This window comes from Neophocaena asiaeorientalis, unplaced genomic scaffold, assembly GCF_003031525.2.
Source record: "Neophocaena asiaeorientalis asiaeorientalis breed wild unplaced genomic scaffold, Neophocaena_asiaeorientalis_V1.1 scaffold322, whole genome shotgun sequence".
Classification (NCBI taxonomy): domain Eukaryota; kingdom Metazoa; phylum Chordata; class Mammalia; order Artiodactyla; family Phocoenidae; genus Neophocaena; species Neophocaena asiaeorientalis.
The window spans coordinates 1,967,146-1,991,621 of NW_020185329.1; the positions used below are offsets into that span (position 1 = coordinate 1,967,146).

The 24,476-nt window shown below is 41.1% G+C and overlaps 1 protein-coding gene across 2 annotated transcripts in view; it reads right to left on the reverse strand.

Moving 5' to 3' along the window:
- Window positions 1–23,703, reverse strand: part of EPG5 (ectopic P-granules 5 autophagy tethering factor) — a 123,291-nt gene extending 99,588 nt beyond the window's left edge. The window contains exons 1-9 of one of the 2 annotated variants that reach the window (XM_024734679.1): window positions 23,587–23,703; window positions 10,080–11,021; window positions 8,501–8,744; window positions 7,131–7,267; window positions 6,130–6,237; window positions 5,183–5,256; window positions 3,171–3,276; window positions 627–741; window positions 59–209 (exon numbers count right to left, since the gene is read on the reverse strand). In XM_024734679.1, the coding sequence (XP_024590447.1) occupies window positions 59–209; window positions 627–741; window positions 3,171–3,276; window positions 5,183–5,256; window positions 6,130–6,237; window positions 7,131–7,267; window positions 8,501–8,744; window positions 10,080–11,021; window positions 23,587–23,655 (1,946 nt within the window). In that variant the 5' untranslated portion in view covers window positions 23,656–23,703. Of the gene's footprint in view, window positions 1–58; window positions 210–626; window positions 742–3,170; window positions 3,277–5,182; window positions 5,257–6,129; window positions 6,238–7,130; window positions 7,268–8,500; window positions 8,745–10,079; window positions 11,022–23,544 lie in introns of both variants that reach the window. The other variant, XM_024734678.1, reaches the window with a different exon arrangement.
- Window positions 23,704–24,476: the final 773 nt, after the last annotated feature.

A 24,476-nucleotide genomic window follows, 5' to 3' on the forward strand; every position in this document is an offset into this window, starting at 1 on the left:
GTCTGTGACTGACCAGGGTGAAAGTTAACAGAAACAGACGAACCAAGAGCAGTATTACCTGATCATATAACCAATTCGCTTGACAAACTGCCTATAGCGTGCTCTATTGAAGGTTTCTAACCCCACAGCCAGAAGTTCCACTAAGGAGTTAGCAAAGGCAAAAATTTTCATCATCTCTTGAGGTATTGTTGTTTCAGGTAAATAATCACCTGGAAATTAATCAAAGAAAAGGAAAAAAATTATAATTACTATGGAAAAACACTGAAAGATGTGGATGTCAGTATATTAATGAGGAAAGAAAGCCAAGATAGAGAATCCCCATTGCTCTGGCTCCTATGTCAATATAAAATGGGAAACTTGAGACAAAGTGCAAAATTAAAACCATTTATTAAAGCTGGGCTATGTGCAAGCTGGTCAACCTTATACATGTAAGCACCAGGGAGGAAACTACAATCACAAGAGAAAGGAAGGAAGCCTCAGCACGGTGATGTAATCATCTCTGTATAGTACAGCCAGGCACGGGGAACCCGAATCAGGAGCCTGCACGAGACAGGACTTGATGCTAAGTTCCTGTGTTTGAGCTTGTCCCTACCACATTTTACATATGACAAAACGAATTAGTCTACCTTTTGTTTTAAACCCAAGGAGATGCTGGAAGAGTTCATGAAATGGGAACTGTGATAGAAGGATAACCAAGTCATCTTCATTAAGGAGAATCCAACTAGTCTCAGGGTCTTCATCCTAAGGGAGAAGATGCAGAATCATGTCAGCTGATTTGACCAGATGACACCATGGTCTAGAGTTACAGGAGTTGAATTACCACAGGTCTCAGTGGTACACATGTGGTATTCTCATGAGTCCTCGTGGACTTCTCCTCCAGGACAGAGATTTATACTGTCAGTTCTATTAGATGACCTGTAAATCCCTTAAAATTGCAAGCACAATTTTATGTGTATCTGAGTCATATCCATTCTTCAGTGGCTGAAACCGCTCTCAATTAAATTTCCATCCCAAAGAAGATGAAAAATAATTCCTCTAGAATAGGGATCTTACTATAAATCTCAGTGATTTGACAACATCAATTAAAGAACCATTCACTAAGAGTCCAAGTTATTTTATCCAGAAGCCTCTTCTTGCCCCAAAATTAAGGTCTACTGCCATACTCAACTGACTTACCAAGAAGCAATTAGCATTTGCTATGGATAACCAAAGTTCTGTTGTCAATTAGTGTTGCTGAAAACAGGATAAAAATAACAGTGGTCATACACAGGGATCACATAGGAGAAATAGCTGGAGTTTTTTGTTTGATACAGAGCACTAAAGTCTCCTTAGAAACCAAATTGATTTGTGTCCTAAGATGTGCTACATTCAAAAGGGAATACTGTAAAAAGACGCAGAGATTCTAAAGAATTATCACTTCAGTTTCAACAAGGGACTAATGCAATTCATTCATAATTTCCTGAAGCCACTCATTTTTACTCTCTTACATGTCCTAAATGGCTAGCAAACAAGAGCCTCAGAAATTCTACCTTGAGCAGTCCTCAGCTCCGGCTATACATCAGAATCAACCATGGAGGCTTTTAAACATTTGGATGTCTGGGTGTGGGCCGGGGCAAGGATTTTAAGTTGCCCAGGTGGTTCTAATATACAGCCAGTGTCAAGAAACCACTGACATGGACAATTCACAGTGCCTTCCACCCATGGCCTTTTCTGAGTCAACAGCACTCCCAGCATTCCCTCCCCAGGCTCCTGAATCCACTCAACATCCAGTGAATGCTAACCAGGAGCCAGACAATTCCAGAGTCCTTAATGATTACCTGTCTTTAGGATTAAATGCAAGAAACCTACCAGAAAAAAAGACTCCTCTCTTAGGAGAAACCAGTCTTGGAAGAAAAAAAAACCCTACTCCATCACAATCTTTAAAAGAGCAATTTGGGACTTCCCTGGCAGTCCAGGGGTTAAGACTTGGCATTTCCAATGCAGTGATGCAGAGGACACAGGTTCAATCCTTGGTCGGGGAACTAAGATCCCACATGCCGTGTGGCAAGGCCAAAAAAAAAAAACAATTTGTACCAGCTCCTGAGAAGCTGTCTCCAGATGACTGTTCAATCTCTAGCAAAGAAGTCTGCATGGCCACATCATTAACCATCATCTCACCACCTCCTACAAGTCCCAGGAAGAGCACAATGAGTGTGAAGGGGCTCCTGCTTCTGAATGAACACCTGGGTAAATACAGACATGATCCCACAGCTGCCATGCTGTCATTCTAAGAAGTGTCCACTGCAAACTTTCAACTCCTTTTGAAGAGAAGGGGTTTCAGTAAATTTAGTCCCTGGCCAACCTTGAACAAACACACCAAATCAGGATTTGGACCATAAAACGCATTAGATAGGGCCGATAACTAGCTGGAAAAAAAAAAAAAAGCCTCACCAATACACTAACCACGTATATAGTAGAAAGAAAAGTCAATAACTGTTATCTTGAGAAACTGGGGATTTTTTTGTTTGTTTTGTGGGGTTTTGTTTGTTTTGGCCAATGTTGTGCAGCATGTGGGATCTTAGCTCCCTGACCAGGGATCGAACCCGGGTCCCCTGCAGTGGAAGCGCAGAGTCCCAACCACTGGACTGCCAGGGAATTCCCAAGAAACTGGGTTTTGATCATTAAATTCTCACCAAAAACAGAAAATTATCTTCCATCTTCCAAATGAGAAGATCTAGATAAGAAGTTTGTAAGCGTTAAGGCAGAACCTTGGCAAGATATAGCTCTTTGTTATACAGACTCAGAGTATCTGTAGGTGACACCTCAAGCCCAGAAAACTGTTGCTGCATAAAATAAAATCCTAATAGAAAGTGTACATAATACGTAAACACTTCCAGGTTCCAGACTCTCCCAGCTGCATAGGGAGATGGTCTAGAAAGGGTGACAGCAGAGACACTGGCTCAGAGCACAGGCTCTGCATTTAATGACGTGTGATTTGGGACAAATTCCCTCAACCCCACCCGCACATGTTTCCTCACCTCTAAAAGGGAGATGAAAACAGTATTTGCCTCGTGGGGCTGTTGGGAGAATTAAATGGGCTAATACGTGAGAAGTGCTTAGAACGATACTTGGCACGTAAAAAGAAGAGCTCAGAAATGCTTAATCAAAATGCTGTCGACATGATGACTAACCTCTTCTCCTCCCTCATCTACTAGTGTCCACGTCCCGGATGCAGGCCCCGAGGAGGATGGATTCCGCTCACTGGGCTTCATGTGGCACAGGAACTCAGCTCGATTTCTAAAGGACAAGGGAAATCACTCCAATCACCTAAACATAAACACAGAAAGCCCACTGCGTGCATTCTGGATCATCTACTCGCCCTGAAGAAGAGTCAGACATCCACTCAATCTTCAAATGGTTTGAATTAGTAAATAAGAAATAATAGCTGGCTAAAACTCAAGGAGACCAAAGATTCGCTAATCGTGGTGTAGAGACCACAGCCATTCTGGGTCAATAATGATGAGGAACCGCAGAGAAGCAGTTATGCCAGCACAGTGCCCACCCACAGCGGGGCCTCAGTACACCCAGGACCACACAGTACCTGAACTCTAACTGGCTCACAAAGCGTTCAGGAAACATGCTTTACTGAATAAAAAAGGATAATCTGCAGGTAATGGAGAAGCTGGTTTAGGGGGGAAAGTACACCTAAACACCACAGGTAGGAGCAGCCCCTATATCCAGGCGGTGAGAGGGAGCAATCTGGGGGAATTCCTGCCAGCCAGGCTTTCACAAGGTGCTGGCTGGACCTGGCGAGTCAGTGTAACCAGAGAAGTTTCTTCTCTCAGACCATCACACAGCTCTCAGCTCTCTGCTCCTTCCTCTCTGGCCTAACCCCGAAAATTCATCCATTCCCTCCTTTCACCAGGAGCTCTCCTCCAAGACTTCCTGTTTCCAACCTGAGGGGCTCCAGTCCTGCAGCTCCACATGTCCACTGATAGTTGCCACTCATATGTGTCCACTTGCAAACCCCAATGACCTCAAATTCTCCTCCTTACCCAACGGCTCTCCTTTCTGTCTTTTCGGTCTGTTGGGGCTGCCAACACCCTCTCAGTCACTCAGACTCAGAGTCTACAGAGTTAGGTCTGAGCCACCCTTGCCCACATTTTCTTATTTAATCAGCTACTGAATCCTTTCCTGGGAAGATGACCTTCCCGTTCCCCACTTTCTCCTTCCCAAGACCAGCACCAATTCAGGCTGGGGGCAGATAGGCTTTCCTGGATCAAGAGCCAGTGGGAGTAACACAGTTCAAGGTCACCTATACACATCTCTGCCTTCTCTCCCCACTTAAGGATTGTGCCCTCTTGATGCTGGATTTGGTTCCAGAGCCAGGAGAGCCAGATGTCTGCAACCGTAGACAATTCAATGCAAGAAATGAGGCAAAAGCACATCTTCTGCCTCCAGTCCATCCTAATCTTCCTTAAATACAACTTTTACCCTTTTTCAAAAACCTTCAATTGCTACAAAGGCCAGACCATCTCAAATATGTCTTAATTTTAAGGTCTTCTATAATCAGACTCACCCTAGTTGTTCATCTTTATTATCACCCCCCCACACCCCTTCACTCCAGCCAAGCTGCTCTCCGAACTGCCCCCTGCACAGCTATCCTTCCCTGTACTGTGGGCCACTGCTCACTGTTCTCCCACCTACAGTGCCCTCCCTACTCCTCTCCTGCTGAAGTCAGTTCCATTCTTCAAACCCAGCTCATCCACCTGGAACCCTCTGACTATTCCACTCTACTCTCTTTACTCTCTTCATTTCTACTGCATCAATCATGGCTTCACACAATTTAGCACTTGAATCTCTTTGACTGTGCTTTTTTTTTCCTCTGCCACTAAACCTCTCCTTCTAAGGAAGAGATCATCCTTTTTTTCTCCCCACAGCACCACAATGACATATATGACAGGAGTTGCAAATCCACTAAAAAGGAGGACCCAAAAAAGTTAATCAGTTAAAAAAAAAAAAAAAAAGGCAGTTAAAAGGGTCACTTTGGGACAAAGGGTATTAAACCCAAAGAAAACCTGCAATGTTAAATTTTGGAATGCTGACTCTTCTCTTAGCAATTGTTTGGATCTGGACAGTTTAGGAAGCCAGTTGTTTGATAGAACATTTTCATTTCTACTTCACAAAGCTCTTCCACACTTACTTGACAGGAGACATTAGCAGGGCAAGGGACTGCATAAAATGAAAGACCCCTGATGGGTTATTCAACACTTTGATCTGAAATCAGAAAAGGAAAAGGCATACTATAGAAAACCAAAAACCCAAGTATCCATAATCTTAGTTCACCAGAATTTTGACAAAGGGAGCTGTTAAGGAAGCAAAGATGGAACTGGCACCTCATCCACAAGAGTGAGAACACCTGTGGGTTACCTGGCAGTACTGACTGGGCTGTACTCAGAGAACAGAGGTAGCTGAGCCATTTACATCAATTACCTGAAACAATATGGCTGGGAGGAGTATACTGCTATCTTAATCCAAAGATAAATAAAAACAAAAAATCTTCCTTCTACCTAAAAAGATTCAAATTTCTTGCCACCAGAAATACTAAAGAAAAGGTAACATGGAGAATGACCTGGAGAATGACCTGGAATACATCTGGCCCCACCCATCTGAGGGGTTGCTATGAGTTAACACAACCCAAAGGCAAGCAGCAGAGATGCCTAAATCGATCGCACAGACCTGAGATCTCTGCTAGTATTAAAGAACTTTGAGATGCTTGTGGCTGCTTTTTTATCTGTACCAACTGTAGTGTGAGATGGATTAATTTAGAACGTTGTGTTGAATATTACAGAAAAAAGTCCTAGCAAGCCTTACTGCACAGAAATTTTACAGAATTAAATACTACTAAACCTACCAAGCCAGACTACAACTGAACTTTTGCAATTCCATCTTAATTTCATCAGTTTTGGCTGGTCCAAGAAGTTGCAGCATAATAACTCCTATGAATACAGACTAGATATATCCCAATAATTTTATTTTAAATATCAATATTTTTAAAGTAGGCTTATTTTTTAAAGCAACTTCTTCAGGAAAAATGTTTAACAAAATCGCCTCCCATTCTCTTCAACATTAGAAGGCCATTCATCATACCTGGATGAAAGGAACAGCCCATTTACTAACACCAGCCGGGCATCGAAGAATATGGTTTAGAAGGAAGAGGTGATCTCCAGGACAGCCAACTCTTTGTAACACTGATACCTAAACAATAAAGGATGTATAGTTTTACTATTTACAAAGACGAATGTTTTTAAGGGTCTAATGAAATCACTTATCCGATATTTAAATACATGTGATCTTTCAAAAGAGTAACCAGACATAAGATATACCACTGACTGGTTGAGTTTCTACCACAGAGGTACACAGAGGCCTATGAACCTAAGAGCACTCTGATAAAAATATCATAAGCAGTTTCTCTGCAAACCCAATTTTTATTATCTGGCAAATTACAAATCACTAATGTTCCTGGCCACACGTGAATAGATATAAGTCAAGTAGTTTAATCTATTCCCAGTTTGTAATAGTTTCTCAGATACAAGTAAGTATGCTTAGAACCTCAGCCCATATCTAAGAATGCTAGCATGAACCTAAAAAAAGCACCCAAGGGAGCTCCATTGAGAAACATAACCAGTAAACGAACAACCTCTCCCCACGTAACACACCTGATATCTTTCCTAAAGTTCCCAAATCCTGATTCCTTTCTTTTTTTTCCCTTAAAAAAATTTTTTAAAGTATAATCACAGCATTAAACACAAGATGATAAAAAAGTGATATGAACAACTTTTAGCTCACATACCTATATTCTGAATATACATCTAGTCTTAAATTTAGCATGCTTCCCACATTTCCATTTCCTTCTAAGTCGAAGGCCAAAGATAATTTAACATAAACTTTACCAGAGAGAAAAGCACTGTTTGCTTAATAATGCACTAGATAAGGATAACTTATTTCCACGTCATGAGCAAAGAAAACGTCACTAATATATTAAACAAATTAGCTGAAGAAGCTATTAAAGAAAAACCTATAAGGAAACAGGAGATAATTCTTAAATTATCAGGGAAATAAAGGACAGTATACTATGTCTATTTCCTTACCAATTTCTGCAGCCAGAGAAGAATATCATCATGGAACTGAGTATCTTCATTAACTCTCCTGGTGAACATGAATAAGACACTAATGCACTCCTTTAGCTGACACAGATCAGAGGGAATGCTTTCTACCTGTTTAGAAACTATAAATTAAAAAGAGGATTAAATGAGTCCCATATAAATGGTATTTGTGGGAGAATTTTTAGTGTCTCTACTTAAAATAAATAAATAAATAAACTATTTAAAATATTTAATTCAGATGAAAATCCAAGGAGAAAAGTTACATCAAAATATCTGAGTTTCTACTAAATATGTAAACTGAAAAAAGTATTTAACTTCGTGAAGTATTTCAAAGCAAGAAAAAATTAACTTCATCAAAATTTTTTATTTAAAAATCAGCAAATCTCTGGCCTAGCCCCAGCTGATTAGTTATGAAAACGATAAGGGGGAAGAAGTTTTTTATTTTTAATGATCCTAGTATCTCTCCAAGAAATAAAAAGTGCATACATAATACTTATCATATAGTAAAGGCTAATTTCTTTTTCTTTTTTTTTTAATAAATGTATTTATTTATTTATTTTTGGCCGCGTTGGGTCTTCGTTGCTGTGCACGGGCTTTCTCTAGTTGCGACAAGCAGGGGCTACTCTTAACTGTGGTGCGCAGGCTTCTCATTGCGGTGCGCGGGCTTCTCTTGTTGCGGAGCACGGGCTCTAGACGCATGGGCTTCGGTAGTTGTGGCATGCGGGCCTCAATAGTTGTGGCTCATGGGCTCTAGAGAGCAGGCTCAGTAGTTGTGGCGCACGGGCTTAGCTGCTCTGTGGCATGTGGGATCTTCCAGGATCAGGGCTAGAACCTGTGTCTCCTGCGTTGGCAGGAGAATTCTTAACCACTGAACCACCAAGAAAGCCCAAGGCTAATTTATTAAAACCCAAAATAAGATGAAAAATTCAGAACATTATAAATGCCCTGATGAAAATTAAACACCCCAACAAAATGGACAAGCAAAAATAAAGTGCAACAGACAGAATGAAAAAGTATTGTGATTATTAGTTTTAGAATCAAAAACTATATTTGGACTTGAATTGGTAATGAACACATAAATTAGGACAGTAAGAGACATTAATGATAAAAAGCAAACTTTTGGCTTCCTAGAGAAGGAGAGAATGACAGCCCACGGGGTAGGGAGACCTGGCACTGCTCCGAAGAAATGTTATTAAGGCAGATCTCAGTCCTCTATTGGGGGAGGTAAGGTAAAACACCAAGCACAAATTATCCCTTATAATATCCGCACACAATAGAATCAAACAGATTGTATCCCTCAATTCTTTTTATATTTTAGACCACAAGAAAGAGTGAGACTTTCATTACTTACACACCTTGGCCTTCCTGATGAATTGCTAAAGATCTCAGAACAGCCGAACTATTGAGTAATGTGTAGATGTAAGACTCCACTTGCAACCGTGAGAGCACAGAAGTGTAAGAATGCAGCGCCAAGGTCTGGTGGAGGTGCTCAGATTTGGCATCAAACAGTTTTTTTAGCTCTCCCAGTGCATTTTCATTCATCTCCACTCTCTGGTAGCGATGATGGCCTGAAACTTTCACTTGATCAGCACAGATACCCTAGCAGTGGGCAAAAGGGTAAGATATGAAGCCAGTTACTCTTTGCTCTTGAAGCCTGTATACAATACACAGGCTTCAGTACCATCTTCAAAGAGCTTACAAATCGCAGTGAGGGAACAATACTACCACGTAGAAAACAATGAAGCTACTATACAACCAGGTGCCAATCACAAAGGCATCACAAGTTCAGAGACGAGAAGAGAAATCCTAAAATGCAGTAGGTGGGGAAAGGTGCAAGAAAACAATAGAGCTTGTCTCTAAGACCCTCATGACTGATGACCTTACCTTCTACTTTATAAACACTGAGGTCAGTGTGATATCCCCTCAACTTTGAGAGAACTCAAAATATCTCTGTACTTACCCTCACCATTCTTTGTGATTCTGCTCAAAACAAACCCCTCCTTTCCAATATTAACCCTCCAACTGTTTTCTTGATTCTATTCTCTCTTTTTCAGTATTTTCAAGTTTCCCTCTCCACAGGATCCTTCCTATCTACAAAGAGATACACAGGTCTCCAAGGAATGACGATTAGGGTTGGGGGAAATCACACGTTTCTCCCTGACATCTCCTCCATCTTCCCTTCACTGCTAAACTTGTCAAGAGTAGCCTTCTCTTCCTCGCCATCCCTCCCAGGCCACTATGCAATGGCTTTCCTGATGGCACCTTGGCCTCCATAGGGTCACATCTTATTACCTTCCCTATTTTCTCATTTCCTCTTGACCTCGTTCCATGGATCATCCTCCCCTTGACACTCTCTACCCATTAGATGTTCCTGGCATTATGCCCAAGGTCACAAGCTAAATGGCCCACAGGCTGAATCTGACCTGGAGACATGACTTGCTTTGGCCTCTACTGTGCATGAGTGAGTGAGTGAGTGAGAGTGAGAGTGAGAGAGAGAGAGAGAGAGAGAGAGAGTATGTGTGTGTGTGTGTGTGTGTGTGTATTTAGTTGCCAACATTTACAAATCAGGATCCCTCACATAAAAATCCAGATTTCTAGCTTCTCTTAGAAAAACATAAGATGTGGCAATGCTGAACCAATATAACCTCACAGCAACAATCAACTATAACACAAGAGCAGCTCCCCATGCTGGACCAGGCCTGAGCTTACCCAGTGATCACCGTCCCACTCAACCTGTTTCACTTCTCCAGGTTACCTGCCCGGCCCCTGTGGGCATATGACACTGTGACTCCTGCACTCAATTACTATGGGCTAAGACAGGGTCAGTGTGGGTAAAAAGAGCAGACTCCAGACCTCAATGGCATCACAGGAATAGCAGCTCCACTGAAACTTCCCCAGGCTCCTGCAAGCTTTACGATACACTAGTCAATATACCTGTACAGACAACTGTTCCTCCTTGAAGTGCCATAGTCGACTTCTGGCATTTTGGCAATCAGACATCAGAGCAAGGAGCTCAGCTTCAGCCAGCAGCAGCTGCTTCCTACAGCGTGAGTAGTTCAAAAGCAACTCATAAAATTCATGCCTGTCCTGATGAGCCATGCTGTCAAATTCTTCTAAATATGATTCAACATTTTCCAGCCATGAACCAGGCTCAAAGACTTTTAGCTGTTCTTCAGTAAATGGTACTATTTCTGGTTGAGATGGGAGCTCCGGGTAGAGCCGCTCATTACGAAGCAAGGGTTTCACTGCCACCAAAGCCGGTATATCCCCAGCAGTTTCAGCTGGCAACTGGGGATACAGTTTTTTCACTCTAGGTGGCTGGAAAATGTCTTTGGCTTCACAAGAACTCTGCAAGCCAACATTTTGTAGCACCTCTGAAGAAAGACCCAAGGCTTCTTGGTCTTCTCTCCTATTCTGAGTATCTCTGACCTTCAAATTTTCCACTTCCTGCTGAATATAAGAAATATTAGATTGCAGTGTGCTTTCCAAAGGTCCACATTGTACCAGTTTATCTTCCTCCATTTCTGTAGTGTTCTCGGGGGGTTCTACTTTGGTTCCAACATCGCCTCCAGGATCGACCTTCGGCTTGACTGCATCATCCCCAGCACAGGCTATCTCCTCTCCCTCCTTCAGACTCTCTGTTTTACATGTCAGGGACTCTTCATTGCTTAGAGTTAAGGAAGTGAGTGGTACATCAAACATTTTACTCTCGTTTTGTCGACTAGCATCATTCTGGGGCTGGGAATCGGTTAACTCCTTTAGATGGTCTCCTTGGAATTCACAAGGTGGGGTAGGGATTTCCAGCTCTCTGGAGGTTTTTGGAAGGGAGACTTCATCAGACTCTTCCCTCTGAAGGGTTTCATATTTCTTCTTTTCCTAAAAACAAGATTTATAATGTGAAATAATTTATAATGTAACAATAACTGATGCTTTCAACATGAGGAATTTTTAAATTGTATAAAAAATCTAAGTTCACTTCATAAGCAATGTGTTTCATATTTCATATTATTCAATTTTGAGAATGCTGAATTTGGGAGATTCACTAGTCTAATCCCTACAGAGGAAGACATGAGAATAAGCAACAAATTATGATTCAAGAATGGAGAAGGAAAGTCTTAATTAGACTGTTCTCCATTCTGCTAGAGGTTAAGTAAGAGAGAACAGTCTCCAAGTATCTTAGGCTTCAACAGTTTTGCATCCTGACAAACATATCTATTCAAATTTCAGGCAGAAAAAGTCAGGACAACTTGAGCAATGAAATAACTATAGTACTGGATTATAACCTCAGAATAAAATCAATATCCATGAGTCCATACTCACATAACTAAATAGATAAACATATATACATATGTTATATGTATCTTTTTTTCCTTAATGGACAAGAAGTGGCACTCTTCCTTACAAAAGTCCAATTAATAAATGTAGATGGAATGAGAAAAACAGAAAATCACGATTAGAACTCCATGGTAATAACTGCCACAGGCAAGAGGCAAGATCTACTAAGTAATGAAAGTGAGTGAAAATTTAAGCAGAAGCAGAATATTGTATAGTCTCAAAGTATCCCCTAAATATTTAGTAATTACAAAGGGAAAAATCGTAAGTTTCGGTGGAGAATCCTGGCAGTCAACACCTTAACCAAGTGATCAGGGTTACTATAACCAGTAATACATCCCCATACGATGTTCTGAGAAGGTTTATCCCCTCTTCAGTACCCTTTCTAATAATGTATAACCTCAATCTAAGCATGAGAAAACACCAGACGAAAACCCAAATTAAGGGAAAGTCTACAAAATAACTGAAGTGCTATGATCATCAAAGAAAAGACAAGACTGAGGAATTATCAAAAGACTGGAGAAAACTATTAGAGACATGACAACTGAATGCAATGTAGGATCCTGGATTGGACACTGGAACAGAAAAAGGACATTAGCAAGAAAACTGGTGAAATTCAAAAAAGTTCTATATTTTAGTTAATAACATTGTACCAATGTTAATTTGTTGGTTGTGATAAATGTTCTACAACATAGAATTTACAGTTACATAACACAAGAAGATGTTGGATGAAAGGCATATGGAACTCTCTGTATTATATCTGCAACTTATTAAATCTAAAATTAATTCCAAAAAAAACAAAAAACAGTTAACCATTTAAAAAATAAGATAAAATAAATTATGGTTTTTTAATGAAGTATCTCTGGCATTAACACACAAACTAGACACACAGGAAAGAAGCCTGGATAAAAAAGAAGAAAAAATATGGAAATATTTATTTAAATAAAATTGTTACATCCAAAGAAACTAAAAAATGACTGACTCTCTCAAATACTTCCCTCATTATAAATTTTTCTTTTTAATGTGGGGTGTTTTTTGGCTATGTTGGGTCTTCGTTGCTTCACGCGGGCTTTCTCTAGTTGCTGCGAGCGGGGGCTACTCTTCGCTGTGGTACGAGGGCTTCTCATTGTGGTGGCTTCTCTTGTTGAGAAGCACGGGCTCTAGGTGCACAGGCTTCAGTAGTTACAGCACGTGGGCTCAGTAGTTGTGTTTCGCAGGCTCTAGAGTGCAGACTCAGTAGTTGTGGAGCATGGGCTTAGTTGCTCCACGGCCTGTGGGATCTTCCCGGACCAGGGCTCGAACCCGTGTCCCCTGCATTGGCAGGTGGATTCTTAACCACTGTGCCACCAGGGAAGTCCCCACTGTGAAATTTTAAGGAAGGCAAAATCATGGTTACAAAGTTATCAGTGATTTTGGATTATGTTGTCCAGCAAACGTCCAGCCAAAAAAAGCTGACAAGTAAATAGCCAAAAAAGTAAAACATTTATAGGCACCTAATATTAGGAAGAAAAGACGAATGTTTTTGAAATGGAATTTGAGCTCAGCTTGCTGGTAATGAACTACCAAATGTTTACAAATGGTGGTGATGCAAGAAGCAACGTGTCCCTCCAAAATTACTTTAATCTGCACCGTGGATATCAGATTCCGAGAGCAGCCATACAATGCATACAGACCACTTTGTCAAACTGCCTAAAATCATGAATACCAGGAAAGCATTACATGAGCATTTATAAGAAAATGAAAAAGTGGGTCCAATTACACTGCAATGATGTTTAGCACACTAGCTATAATAAATAGGTTTGTCAGATTGAGAGGTCAGAAAAAAGAAAATGAGGAGAGGGAGGCCAATGGTTACTACAGTGGGAGAAATACTGGTGTACTGTTCAGGGCAGAGGCCAAATTTTAGTGAGCTGAACAATAAAGAAATGAAATTAAGAAAACAACTTCATTTATAATGAACAGAGAACAAAATACTTAGGGATAAGCTTAACAAAAGAAGTGTAAAATTTATACTCTGAATATTACAAAACAAAATTTGAAAGAAATTAAAGACTAATAAGTGAAAACACATTCCATTTTCATGGATCAGATCACAATATTGTTAATATGGCAATACTCCTCAAATTGATATACAAATTCAACACCATCTCTATCAAAATCCCAGCTGCCTTTTTTGCAGAAAATGACAAGCTGATCCTTAACCTCATAAGGAAATGCAAGGAACCCAGAATAGATGAAACAATCTTGAAAAAGAAGAACAAAGTTGGAGATTTCACGCTTTGCAATTTCAAAATCTACTACAAAATTACAATAATAAAGACAGTGTGGTTCTAGCACATGGACAAACAAACAGATCAATGAAACAGAACTGAGAATCCAGAAATAAACTCTTTTTTTTAATCAACATTTTTTATTTCTTGTCTTTTTTTTTTACTTACCTTTCCCCTGCCCCGTATCCACAAGTCCATTCTCTACATCACCGTCTTTATTCCTGTCCTGCCCCTAGGTTCTTCTTTTTTTTTTTAACATCTTTATTGGAGTATAATTGCTTTACAATGGTGTGTTAGTTTCTGCTTTATCACGTACCACAATGTTCACGGCAGCTCTATTTACAATAGCCAGGACATGGAAGCAACCTAAGTGTCCATCAACAGATGAATGGATAAAGAAGATGTGGTACATATATACAATGGAATATTACTCAGCCATAAAAAAACGAAATTGAGTTATTTGTAGTGAGGTGGATGGCCCTCTTAGAGTCTGTACATACAGAGTGAAGTAAGTCAGAAAGAGAAAAACAAATACCGTATGCTAACACATATATATGGAATCTAAAAAGACCAAAAAAATGGTCATAAAGAACCTAGGGGCAAGACGGGAATAAAGACGCAGACCTACTACAGAATGGACTTGAGGATGTGGGGAGGGGGAAGGGTAAGCTGGCATAAAGTGAGAGAGTGGCATGGACACATATACACTACCAAATGTAAAACAGATAGCTAGTGGGAAGCAGCCGCATAGCACAGGGAGATCAGCTTGGTGCTTTGTGACCACCTAGAGGGGTGGGATAGGGAGGGCGGGAGGGAGGGAGATACAAGGGGGAAGAGATATGGGGATCTATGTATATGTATAACTGATTCACTTTGTTATAAAGCAGAAATAAACTCTTATGTTTAAGGTCAACTGATTTTCAACAAGGATGCCATGACAATTCAATGGGGAAAGAACAGCCTTCAACAAATGGTGCTAAACAACTGGATATCCAAAGAATAAAATTGTACCCCTATCTTATATCATACACAAAAATTAACAAAAAGGATCATAGACCTAACATAAGATCTAAACCTTTTAAACTTTTCAAAAAAAAACACAGGAGTAAATCTTAGTGACCTTGGGTTAGGTAAAGCCTTGTTAGACATGACACCGAAAGCACAGCAACAAAAGAAAAAAGTAGATAAATTGGACTTCATAAAAATTTTAAGATTTTGTGCTGAAAATCAAAACATGAAGAAAATGGAAAGACAACCCCACAGAATGGAAGAAAATGTCTTCACATCAATTATTACATAAGGGGCTTATATACAGAATAAAAAAAAAGAACTCTTGTAACTCAAGAATAAAAAGATGAACAATCCAATTTAAAAATGGGCAAAGGATCTGAACAGACATTTCTCCAAAGATAATACAAATGGCACATAAAAAGAGACTTAACGTTATGAGTCATCACAGAAATGCAAATCAAAATCACAATGAGGTAACATATCACACCCGCTAAAACTACTAAAGTCAGATAATAGTAAGTGTTGACAAGGATGTAGAAAAATTAGTATCCTCAAACACTGCTGGTGGGAAGCTAACATGATGCTTCTCTATGCAAAAGAGTTTGGCATTCTGAACCACGGTGATGGTGACACAATCTTGGATCATACCAAAAGCCACTGTATTACACATTTTAAATAAGTATAGTGTGTGAATTATAGCTCAATAAAGCTGTTAGATGAAAAGATGGAAGATTTTAAAAACTCAGAGAGTTGAGAAATAAATGAAAAGTAAGGAAGCAGAGATGGGAATGTGAAATAGAGGGAGAAAATTTTAGTTGTCTTTTCTTAAACTGTAAGAGACCTCTGGGGGTGTTAAATGTTAACTGGAAGAGAAGATAGGGAGCTGGAAGTAGGCCAAGGTGGGCCACAAGATCAAGGGCACAGTAAATAAACACACCTCCTGCAACCCACAAGCCACTTCAGGCTTCCTCTCCAGCCTGTCCCTCAGGAGTTTTTAACTTCCCTTTGCCAAGGGAAGTTGTGGCCCAACTCTGACCCCACCAAACCACTTCCTCTTTCCCTACTCCATGACTGCCCTTGCAATTTCAAATTCTTCCCCTCAACTAAACAAAATGAAGTCTCCAGCTGCTACTATCAAACTTGCAGGCCCACATCCAGCAGATCTACCTTCCTGGGAATAATCACAACCATAACAGCAACAGATAATATGGTTAGATAATCAATTAAAGAATTTTTTAAACCTTCCTAATGCTCCCAGAGAAGAACACATAAGACTTTGGGTTTTATTTCCCTTGGGGGTGGAACTCAGCGCTTCTCTGTTTAATTCTCCACCTGTGTTGTTACAGAAGTTAGGTCCAAAGAAGAATTAACCTGGGGTTGCCCCAGGAAAGGAGGTGGGGGAAAGGAGAGGAAAGCTGGTGATTTGATTCAAAGAATGGACTGGCCAGATCAGAGAAGGAAGGCAGAAGGAAAGGATGAACAACTGCGAGATACACAACTGTTTGAGAGGGTAGCAAAGGCCTGCCCCTGCCCCTCACAGATCCCTGGATAGGACAGGATGCCTGGGGTGCATATGCGGAGGGAGAAGGGGTTCACTGTGTTCATCACCAACGCCATGGCCTCTAAGCAGTGGTGAGCTCCCTGTGGCTCAATTCACTTCTCCAAAGCACAGAATAGGGGAGCAGGTCCTGAAAGGTCTCCTAGCCTCCAACCTCTGCCCTACCACCAATTCATCCCAAACACCACTATAAGACTGGTCTCCCTAAAACACTACCCTGAACACCACAAAAACAATCACAGCTCTCCATTTAATGAAAGTCTGACTCTTAACTTCAGCACTCAGTGCCTTTGATGACTCAGTTATGATCCTGTCCCAAGACAAAATCTTCAATGACCACATCAACCCTTCCACAGCACATGCTTTATTCTGAACTCTGCGGTGTGTACTTGCCATCTGGCCCTGGTTACGTGCTACCACATATGGTTATTGTTGTGTCCCCCAAATGACCACAAATATCTTGAGACCAGAGAATATATCTTATGCCTTTTTGGATCTGATCTGCCTCTGATTTTCAACACTTTGTTCAATAAACATTTCTTGAAACAATAATGATGACTTATAGTTCACAAGAAATTACTGAGTACCAACTGTGTGCTGAGCTCCTAGGTACTTGTACCCTAAAATGAAGAAATTATTGAATTATCCAACAAATGTGCTCTGGCACATTCAGAAATTTATTTTTATATGCCTCACAGAAAGCAAACAGACTATCCAATGAATTCAGAGAAAACTGAACTTTTAAGCCAAAATCTGAATCAAATTTTACACTTAAGATACAAAATTTCATTTAAAAACAAAAAAGAAAGCCAACTTCCAATTACTTTGCCTACTTGAGTTAACCAGAGATAAAGATTAGAACCTACTGTATATATAACAATCATTACAGATCACAAAATAAAATTCAAACAGAACTCCACGTGTATCAAGCTGTGTGTGCAAAAATTAGTGCTTACATAATTTTATTTTAACCAAAAGACATGTTTCTTACAACTGAAAATGGCCTAGAGATTAACATTTCTTTATTTTTGATCTCTACATAAGTTACGTACAGGTAGAGAACCAATTTTAAAATAATTCCACAGGAGAAAAAATAATCAAGAAGTTATACAGAAACAGAAGAGTTGTTAATAAACACAGAAAGACTTACTTAACCATACATTACAGTAAATATGCCCTACACTGTTGGTGTATGTGTGGGGAAAAAACCTAAAGAGCACATAACAAACTGCTACCAACAGTTATCTCCAAGAGATGGAATTCAGGGCATTTCATTTCTGTGTTGTATACTTCTCTCTCTGTGTGTATATACTCATACATACACACTTTTTTTAAGCAATGAGCACTTTTGTAGTCAGAAAAAAAGTTTATTTTTTTTTAAGTTCTGGAAAATAAATGGTCACTTTCCATTCATCACTTGCAGTTCTTCCTCTTTAAACTGTACTAAGTAAAAATATTACAACTCCTTTCCATCCTTAAAAATATTAATGAGCTATTTCTTCATAAATGATAATGGTTCAGTTTTACACACTACATAGAATACTTTTGTGGGATTACTTTATTTTTTTTCATTATTCTGAAAGTATTTATTAGGTAACTACTACTGTATGTTAGGCATAGTTCTAGTACATGGGGTACATGAAGTGAACCAAACAGGCAAAGCTCCTTGGCCATGGGATTACTTTAAATGCAGGGTCTGTTTATCATGAATGTCTGTATCCACAGCACTTAGCACAATGCCTGGCACAGAATAGATAAAAAGGGCCTGGACACATGAGTCCAACTATCAGCTTAAGAGCTCTCAGGGCAATTTTACCCACTCTCCTTGGGATGTACAAGAATGCTTTACAAGTAAAAAGGAGAAGGATGGGGACTATACACTTTGCTGAGAATACAACATCTCCTCCTGGCTGCCACTTCTTTTGTGTTCCTCTTAGCAATCTTGCTTCACGTATCAGCAGCACTTTCCATGCTTGATCTCTTCCTCTTCCTTTCATAGGCTTTTTTCTCTCAGCTTCTGGGACCCCAAACATATCCTACCTCACCCGTCACTCCTCACGCTCCTTTGTTGATTCCTGCGCCTCTCCCCGCAAAACTGGAGTGCCCTTGGGTCCTGTTCTTGTCACCTGTTTATACTACACTCACTCCTAAGGTAACCTAGTTCAGTCTCTGGTTTTAAATAACTACCTATATGCTGATGACCCCAAATCTTTTATCTCTCCCAAACTCTAGATCCACATATCCAATCCATTTGGATGTCTGACAGACATTTATTTCAAAATTAGCATGTCCTAAACTGAACTCCTGATCTGCCCCCCAAAAGCTGTCCTACTCACTGCCTCCTCCCTCTCAGTCACCCCTGACTGTTTTCTCATATCCCAACCAAACCACCAACATATAGTCTTGGCTAGATCTTCACCACCTCTGCTTTACAACTCTGGTCCAGGCCACCATCCCCTCCTGCCTGGATCACAGCAAAAATCTCTTAGAAGGTCTCTCTGCTTGTACTCTTGCTCCCTTACAGTCCGTTCTCAACAAAGCAAGCACAGTGACCCTTTAAAATAACTTAGATCATATCACTCCTCGGCTTGAAACCCTGAGGTGATTCCATATTTCACTCAAAGTACGAATCCTTACAATGGCCTATAAGGCGCTACACGACCTGGCCTCTTGTCACCTTCCTGACTTCAAATACTCTCCCAAATACTCTCCCCTCACGCACTCCACCCTAAGGATACTGCTACTGCCTTAAAGCATTTGCCCCAGGTGTTCCCAAGATCCAAATGGCTAACTCCCTCACCTCTTTCATGTCTTTACTTAAATTTCACCTTCAGTAAGGACTACCTTGACTGCTTATATAAAAATCACAACCCGGACTTCCTGGTGGCGCAGTGGTTAAGAACCCACCTGCCAATGCAGGGGACACGGGTTCGAGCCCTGGCCCGGGAAGATCCCACATGCTGCGGAGCAACTAAGCCCGTGCTCCCCAACTCCTGAGCCTGTGCTCTAGAGCCCGCGAGGCACAACTACTGAAGCCTGCGCGCCTAGAGCCCATGCTCCGCAACAAGAGAAGCCACTGCAATGAGAAGCCCATGCACCACAACGAAGAGTAGCCCCCACTCGCCACAACTAGAGAAAGCCCGCGTGCAGCAACAAAGACCCAACACAGCCAAAAATTAATTAATTAATTAATTAAATAAACTTATTTAAAAAAACAACTCACAACCCATCCTAATCACCAGTACTCAGCTCCTTACCCTGTTCCTCTTTTCCTTTTTCCATAGCACTTGTCATCTTCTAATATACTACACATTTTATTTATTTTTTTATGGAGTTTTCTGTTTGTCTTCTCCTTCTAGAATGCAAGCTACGTTAAGGCCAGGTTCTTTTTTTTATTTTTTATTTTTCCTCTGTTTACATCCCAAGTTCTTAGAACAGTTTCTGGGACATAGTGGGTGATCGATGAGTGTTTATTCAACAAATAACTGGATCTTAGGAGGCACAACAGGAGCTAAATAATATAGAACATCCCCCAACTTCACTCCTATAATCACTCATGGGAAGGAGGGACTAAGAGGTAGAAATCATCTAGGCCAAGAAGCAAGAGGCGATGGGGATTTAAAGGTCTCTGTTTCTGTTATCAGTTTTCTGGGACACATCTCAATCTATCCTTAGCAATTACAATATGCTCTTACTATTAATGAGTTGTCGGCATTCAGAATTTATTATTAACTGCAAAAAAACTTTCCACGACTATAAAATATACTGCTTCTGCAGAGTAAATCCAATCTAAAAATCTACTGTTCTTAACCCATAATCTACCATGATCAATGAAGTCAGGGTCCTCCAAGGTGGGTGAAACTAATCAGGACTATCTCTTAGGTATCAAGTGATAAGCACCAGATAACCACAAACTAGCAATGTGAGCTCATCTTCCAAATGATTAACATTAAGGAATATAGGTCAGCTGCTGGGTCAAACTATCGAAAGGCAAAAGCACATGACACTCCTCACTTCCTGAAATGAGCCTTGGAACTACTTTATGGTTCCACTAACAGTAACCAAATTACACCACAATGGTAAAGGTTTCATTAATGTAGGACTTCATGATCATAAGCAAACCATAACCAGCACTAAGTAATAAATCTATTTACTCTAAGAGAAGAATCAATTTTCTAAACTGACAAGTATGAGGGCCTTGCTGATGTCGTGGGCTTTTTCCATTTGTTTTCTCATACTATTTAGAGGAAATTTACCAGAGTAAATTCTTCTGAGTGACAAAGCTTGGAAATATTCTTCAATACTGGTATTTTTTCCTTCATTCAACAAACATTAGCAAATGCCTACAAGGGCTGTAAAGGGTATTAGGAAAAAGACAGGTCCCTCCCCCACTGAGTTCACAGTCTAAGGGAGAAGAGAGACGTTAACAAACTAACTGCAAGTGAGATGAGTGACACAAAGGGGTGCAGAGCGCTACTGGTGAGGGCTGGGGGCGGCGGTAATGTGGGTGATGAGAGTGATGAGGTTTAAGCAGAGTCCTCATGAATGAGCAGGTGAAGAGGGACAGGAAGAGGTGTCAGCGCAGAGTAAAGAGCATGAGAAAAGGCCCTAAAGCAGGAAAGGACATATACGGTTGAGAATCAACAGAGATAGTAGTGAAGACCAGAGGCTGAGGAGAAAGACAAAATGCAGACAGTTTAGGGCCTTGAGTCCATACTTTGGACTCTTGGATTCTGGGCAATGGAAAATCTTTGAAAGGTCTTAAATAGGAGAGCAATCATTTTGGGGGTTTGTTTATAAAAATATCAATCCAGCTTCAGTTTAGAGAATGAGTAGCAAGAATGAACTTGGAAAGGCCATTTTAGCAAAAATCCAAGAAATCTTCCTTGGAGGATGGTTGAGTTAGTCAGGATGGAGAGAAATGGGCAGAATCAAGACAATAGTTACAAAATACAATTGGCAAGCCTTAGTGACTGACTAGATTTGAAAGGTGACTAAAAGTATGTCAAGGATTTCTGGTTTGATCAAATACCTCTGGAATTAAGGCCTCTTTATAAATTTTAAAAGATAAAAAATAAATTTATGTTTGTGTAGGGAGGTTGCCCACAATGTGTCAATAAAATGAGCAACTGGGGACTTCCCTGGTGGCGCAGTGGTAAAGAATCCGCCTTACAATACAGGGGATGAGGGTTCCATCCCTGGTCAAGGAACTAAGATCCCACATGCCACGGGGCCACTAAGCCCATGCGCCACAACTACTGAGCTCGCAGGCCTCAACTAGAGCCCACGCGCCCTGGAGCCTGTGCACCACAACCACAACTAGAAGAGAGAAAACCCACACGCCACAACTAGAGAGAAGCCTGCAGACCACAACGAAAAGATCCCACACGCCTCAGCAAAGATCCCACGTGTCGCAACTAAGACCTGACACAGCAAAAAAATAAATAAATAAATCTTTAAAAAAATAAAATGAGCAATTGGTTTTTTTGTTGTTGTGGTTGTTTGGTTTTTTTGCAGTACGTGGGCCTCTCCCATTGTGGAGCACAGGCTCTGGACGCGCAGGCTCAGCGGCCATGGCTCACGGGCCCAGCCACTCTGCTGCATGTGGGATCTTCCCGGACCGGGGCACGAACTCGTGTCCCCTGCATCGGCAGGCAGACTCTCAGCCACTGCGCCACCAGGGAAGCCCGAGCAATTGGTTTTTCATGATAGATTTAAGTTTGATTTTTAATTTTAGAAAATCTGTTCTAAACAAAATAACAGAGAATCCTCTTAACTGACCATTTTAAAGTATTTATAACATTCTAGCTATAGATACACATAGATATGTAGAACAATTATTAAGCTACTGGACTGAGAATTAAGATTTTGGGCTTTAACTTGAGTCTCTTACTAACTGCATGACTTCTGGCTTATCATTTAACTTATCTAGACTTTAGTTTCATCATTCATTTTGAAAAAAAAAAAACCCTACAGATTGAGAATTAAGATTCTGCTCTCTACAGATGGATGTTTACATGTTATACACTACTATATTCTAGGTTCAGGGACCTTATGCATGGCTGACCAATGGCTTTTTACTTCCTCCTCTATTTAGATAGTCCTTTACCAGCCCAATACAATGCAAAATTACTTCTCTTAAAAATGTTTCTGAAATTAGTAGCAAAATGGCTTTCTCCCCGGAGTAATTCCTCACAGACCTGGGTACACTGATGCACATAACTCCACTACAGTTTTTTTTTTAAAGGCATCATAATGAAAGGGATCTATATAAGTCATTTACAGCTTATTAAATATGGTAGCTTTGAACACCAGTCTCCTGCTAAAATCTTGTTCTCATGAGAAAATCCTATTTTCGTATCACTTTTAAGTTACACCTGCTCTGGAACATCACCTACTTGTAGGAAAGGAAATTTCCTGTATTTTTAATACCACCTTCATTATTTCCTTAATATAAACTCAGTTTCAGGTAAGCCAAAATTATATATGTCCAGATATCCACGGGCAGCATTTAATCTGTTCACTGTAAAATAAACGTCATTTCAGAAAACATATGGGTACGAAATGAAAGCCCAGACTGCGCCTGCAAACAAGACAAATCAACTTTAAATCACACCAATACCACACGTTAGTATAATCCAGGAAACCCAGAAAATTCAGATCTGTCCCTGCGGTATGAGTCCCGCTCCGGTTTAATTTCTGGTCATTCGTGCCCCATCATAAACAACCAGGATAATGAGAAATAAACAGCAGCAGCACCACTGTGATCTTGAATTTTTAAACTGAAAAGGCACATCACTACAGCCTACTTTCTGTCTCTATCTGTAAAGCTCTTCCAAAGGATACATTCTTGAGTGGAGGAGGGGTCCCTTCCCTCTTTATGGGAAGAGGGACTGAAAATGTTCACAGATTATAAAGGAGAAAAAGAGAGTTAAAGATGAGACTGGGAAGAGAAAAGCTGCTTCACGATAGGAATCTAGACCCGGGTGAGGAAAGTCAAGAAAGGAGCAGAAAAGGAAGAGCCTAGTGAGGTCACAGGAGGAAAAAGAAAAAAAAAGGCTCCTGACAAAGTCCGGCAGAGAAACGTGAAGGAGGCACAGAGGAACAAGTCTGGTGTCAATGGGTGGGGGGATCAAATACGGGGAGGTGGGGACAGAGGATGAGAGGGGCTCAGGGGACGGGCAGAGTGGGCTGGAGAGGCCGAAGAGAAGGAAAAAAGACAGCGCACCTGCCAGGGCCTGGCGAGGATGGGATGGGCGGGTTCCCTCACCTTGGTTTTAGTCCGGCTGGCCTTGGCCTTGGCCCTGGCCCGGCGCGGGGGCCTCACCGCCTCGGCCATAGACCCTGCGATGGCAACGTCGCCACTTGTTTTTGTCAAAACTCTGCGCTTTCCACAACCTGCCCAGTTCCGGCCTCCGGGCTGTCACGTGATCGAATCTCCACCACTCCCGGGGGAGGGGCGGCAACTCGGAGCCTCTACCGGCAGCAAAGTAGGACAAACCACTCCGGGAGCCCTTTTCACGGAGGATGGGGGCCCCGCCCCCTTACGTCCAGGCCCCACCCCCTGACCCGGCAAGCGCGCCTGGCTCCGGCCACGCTCGCCAATGGCTTGGGGTCGTCTTGGGTCCCGGCGTTACTTCCCGAACCGAGATCACGTCCTTCTCGCTGGCTCCGCCTCGCCGCACTCGGTCTAGGCTCCGGGAGGGCTCGCACACCTCACCCACGTTGACTTAAAGGAGTCCGGGGAGTGTGCTTGTCAGTCTTGTTTTGACCCTTAGATAAACAGGAGCTGTCAACCTAAATCTCTGTTTTGCACTCGAGAGCTTTGATGCCTATCCAGTTGTGCGCTTCAGTTTCATCCTGTGTAAAGGGGAAAGATGATACTTGCCTTTTCCAGTATAATGAAGATTAAATGGACTAATCGTCAAAGGTGCCTGGTAGCCGCGAGCGTATCTGTAAATGGTAGTTATTTTCATACTGTCCAAATTCCCAGGCAGCAAAGAGACATCTGCGCCCAAGAGGACAGACAAAAAAGCAAAAAGACAAGACCCATAAAAGTATTTTTCATGTAGATTTTACACACCTTCATTTAAAAATTCCAGATGTGAAAACTTGGCTCCATCTCCCTTTCCCACTCTACAATTTTTTTTCCAAAGCGCT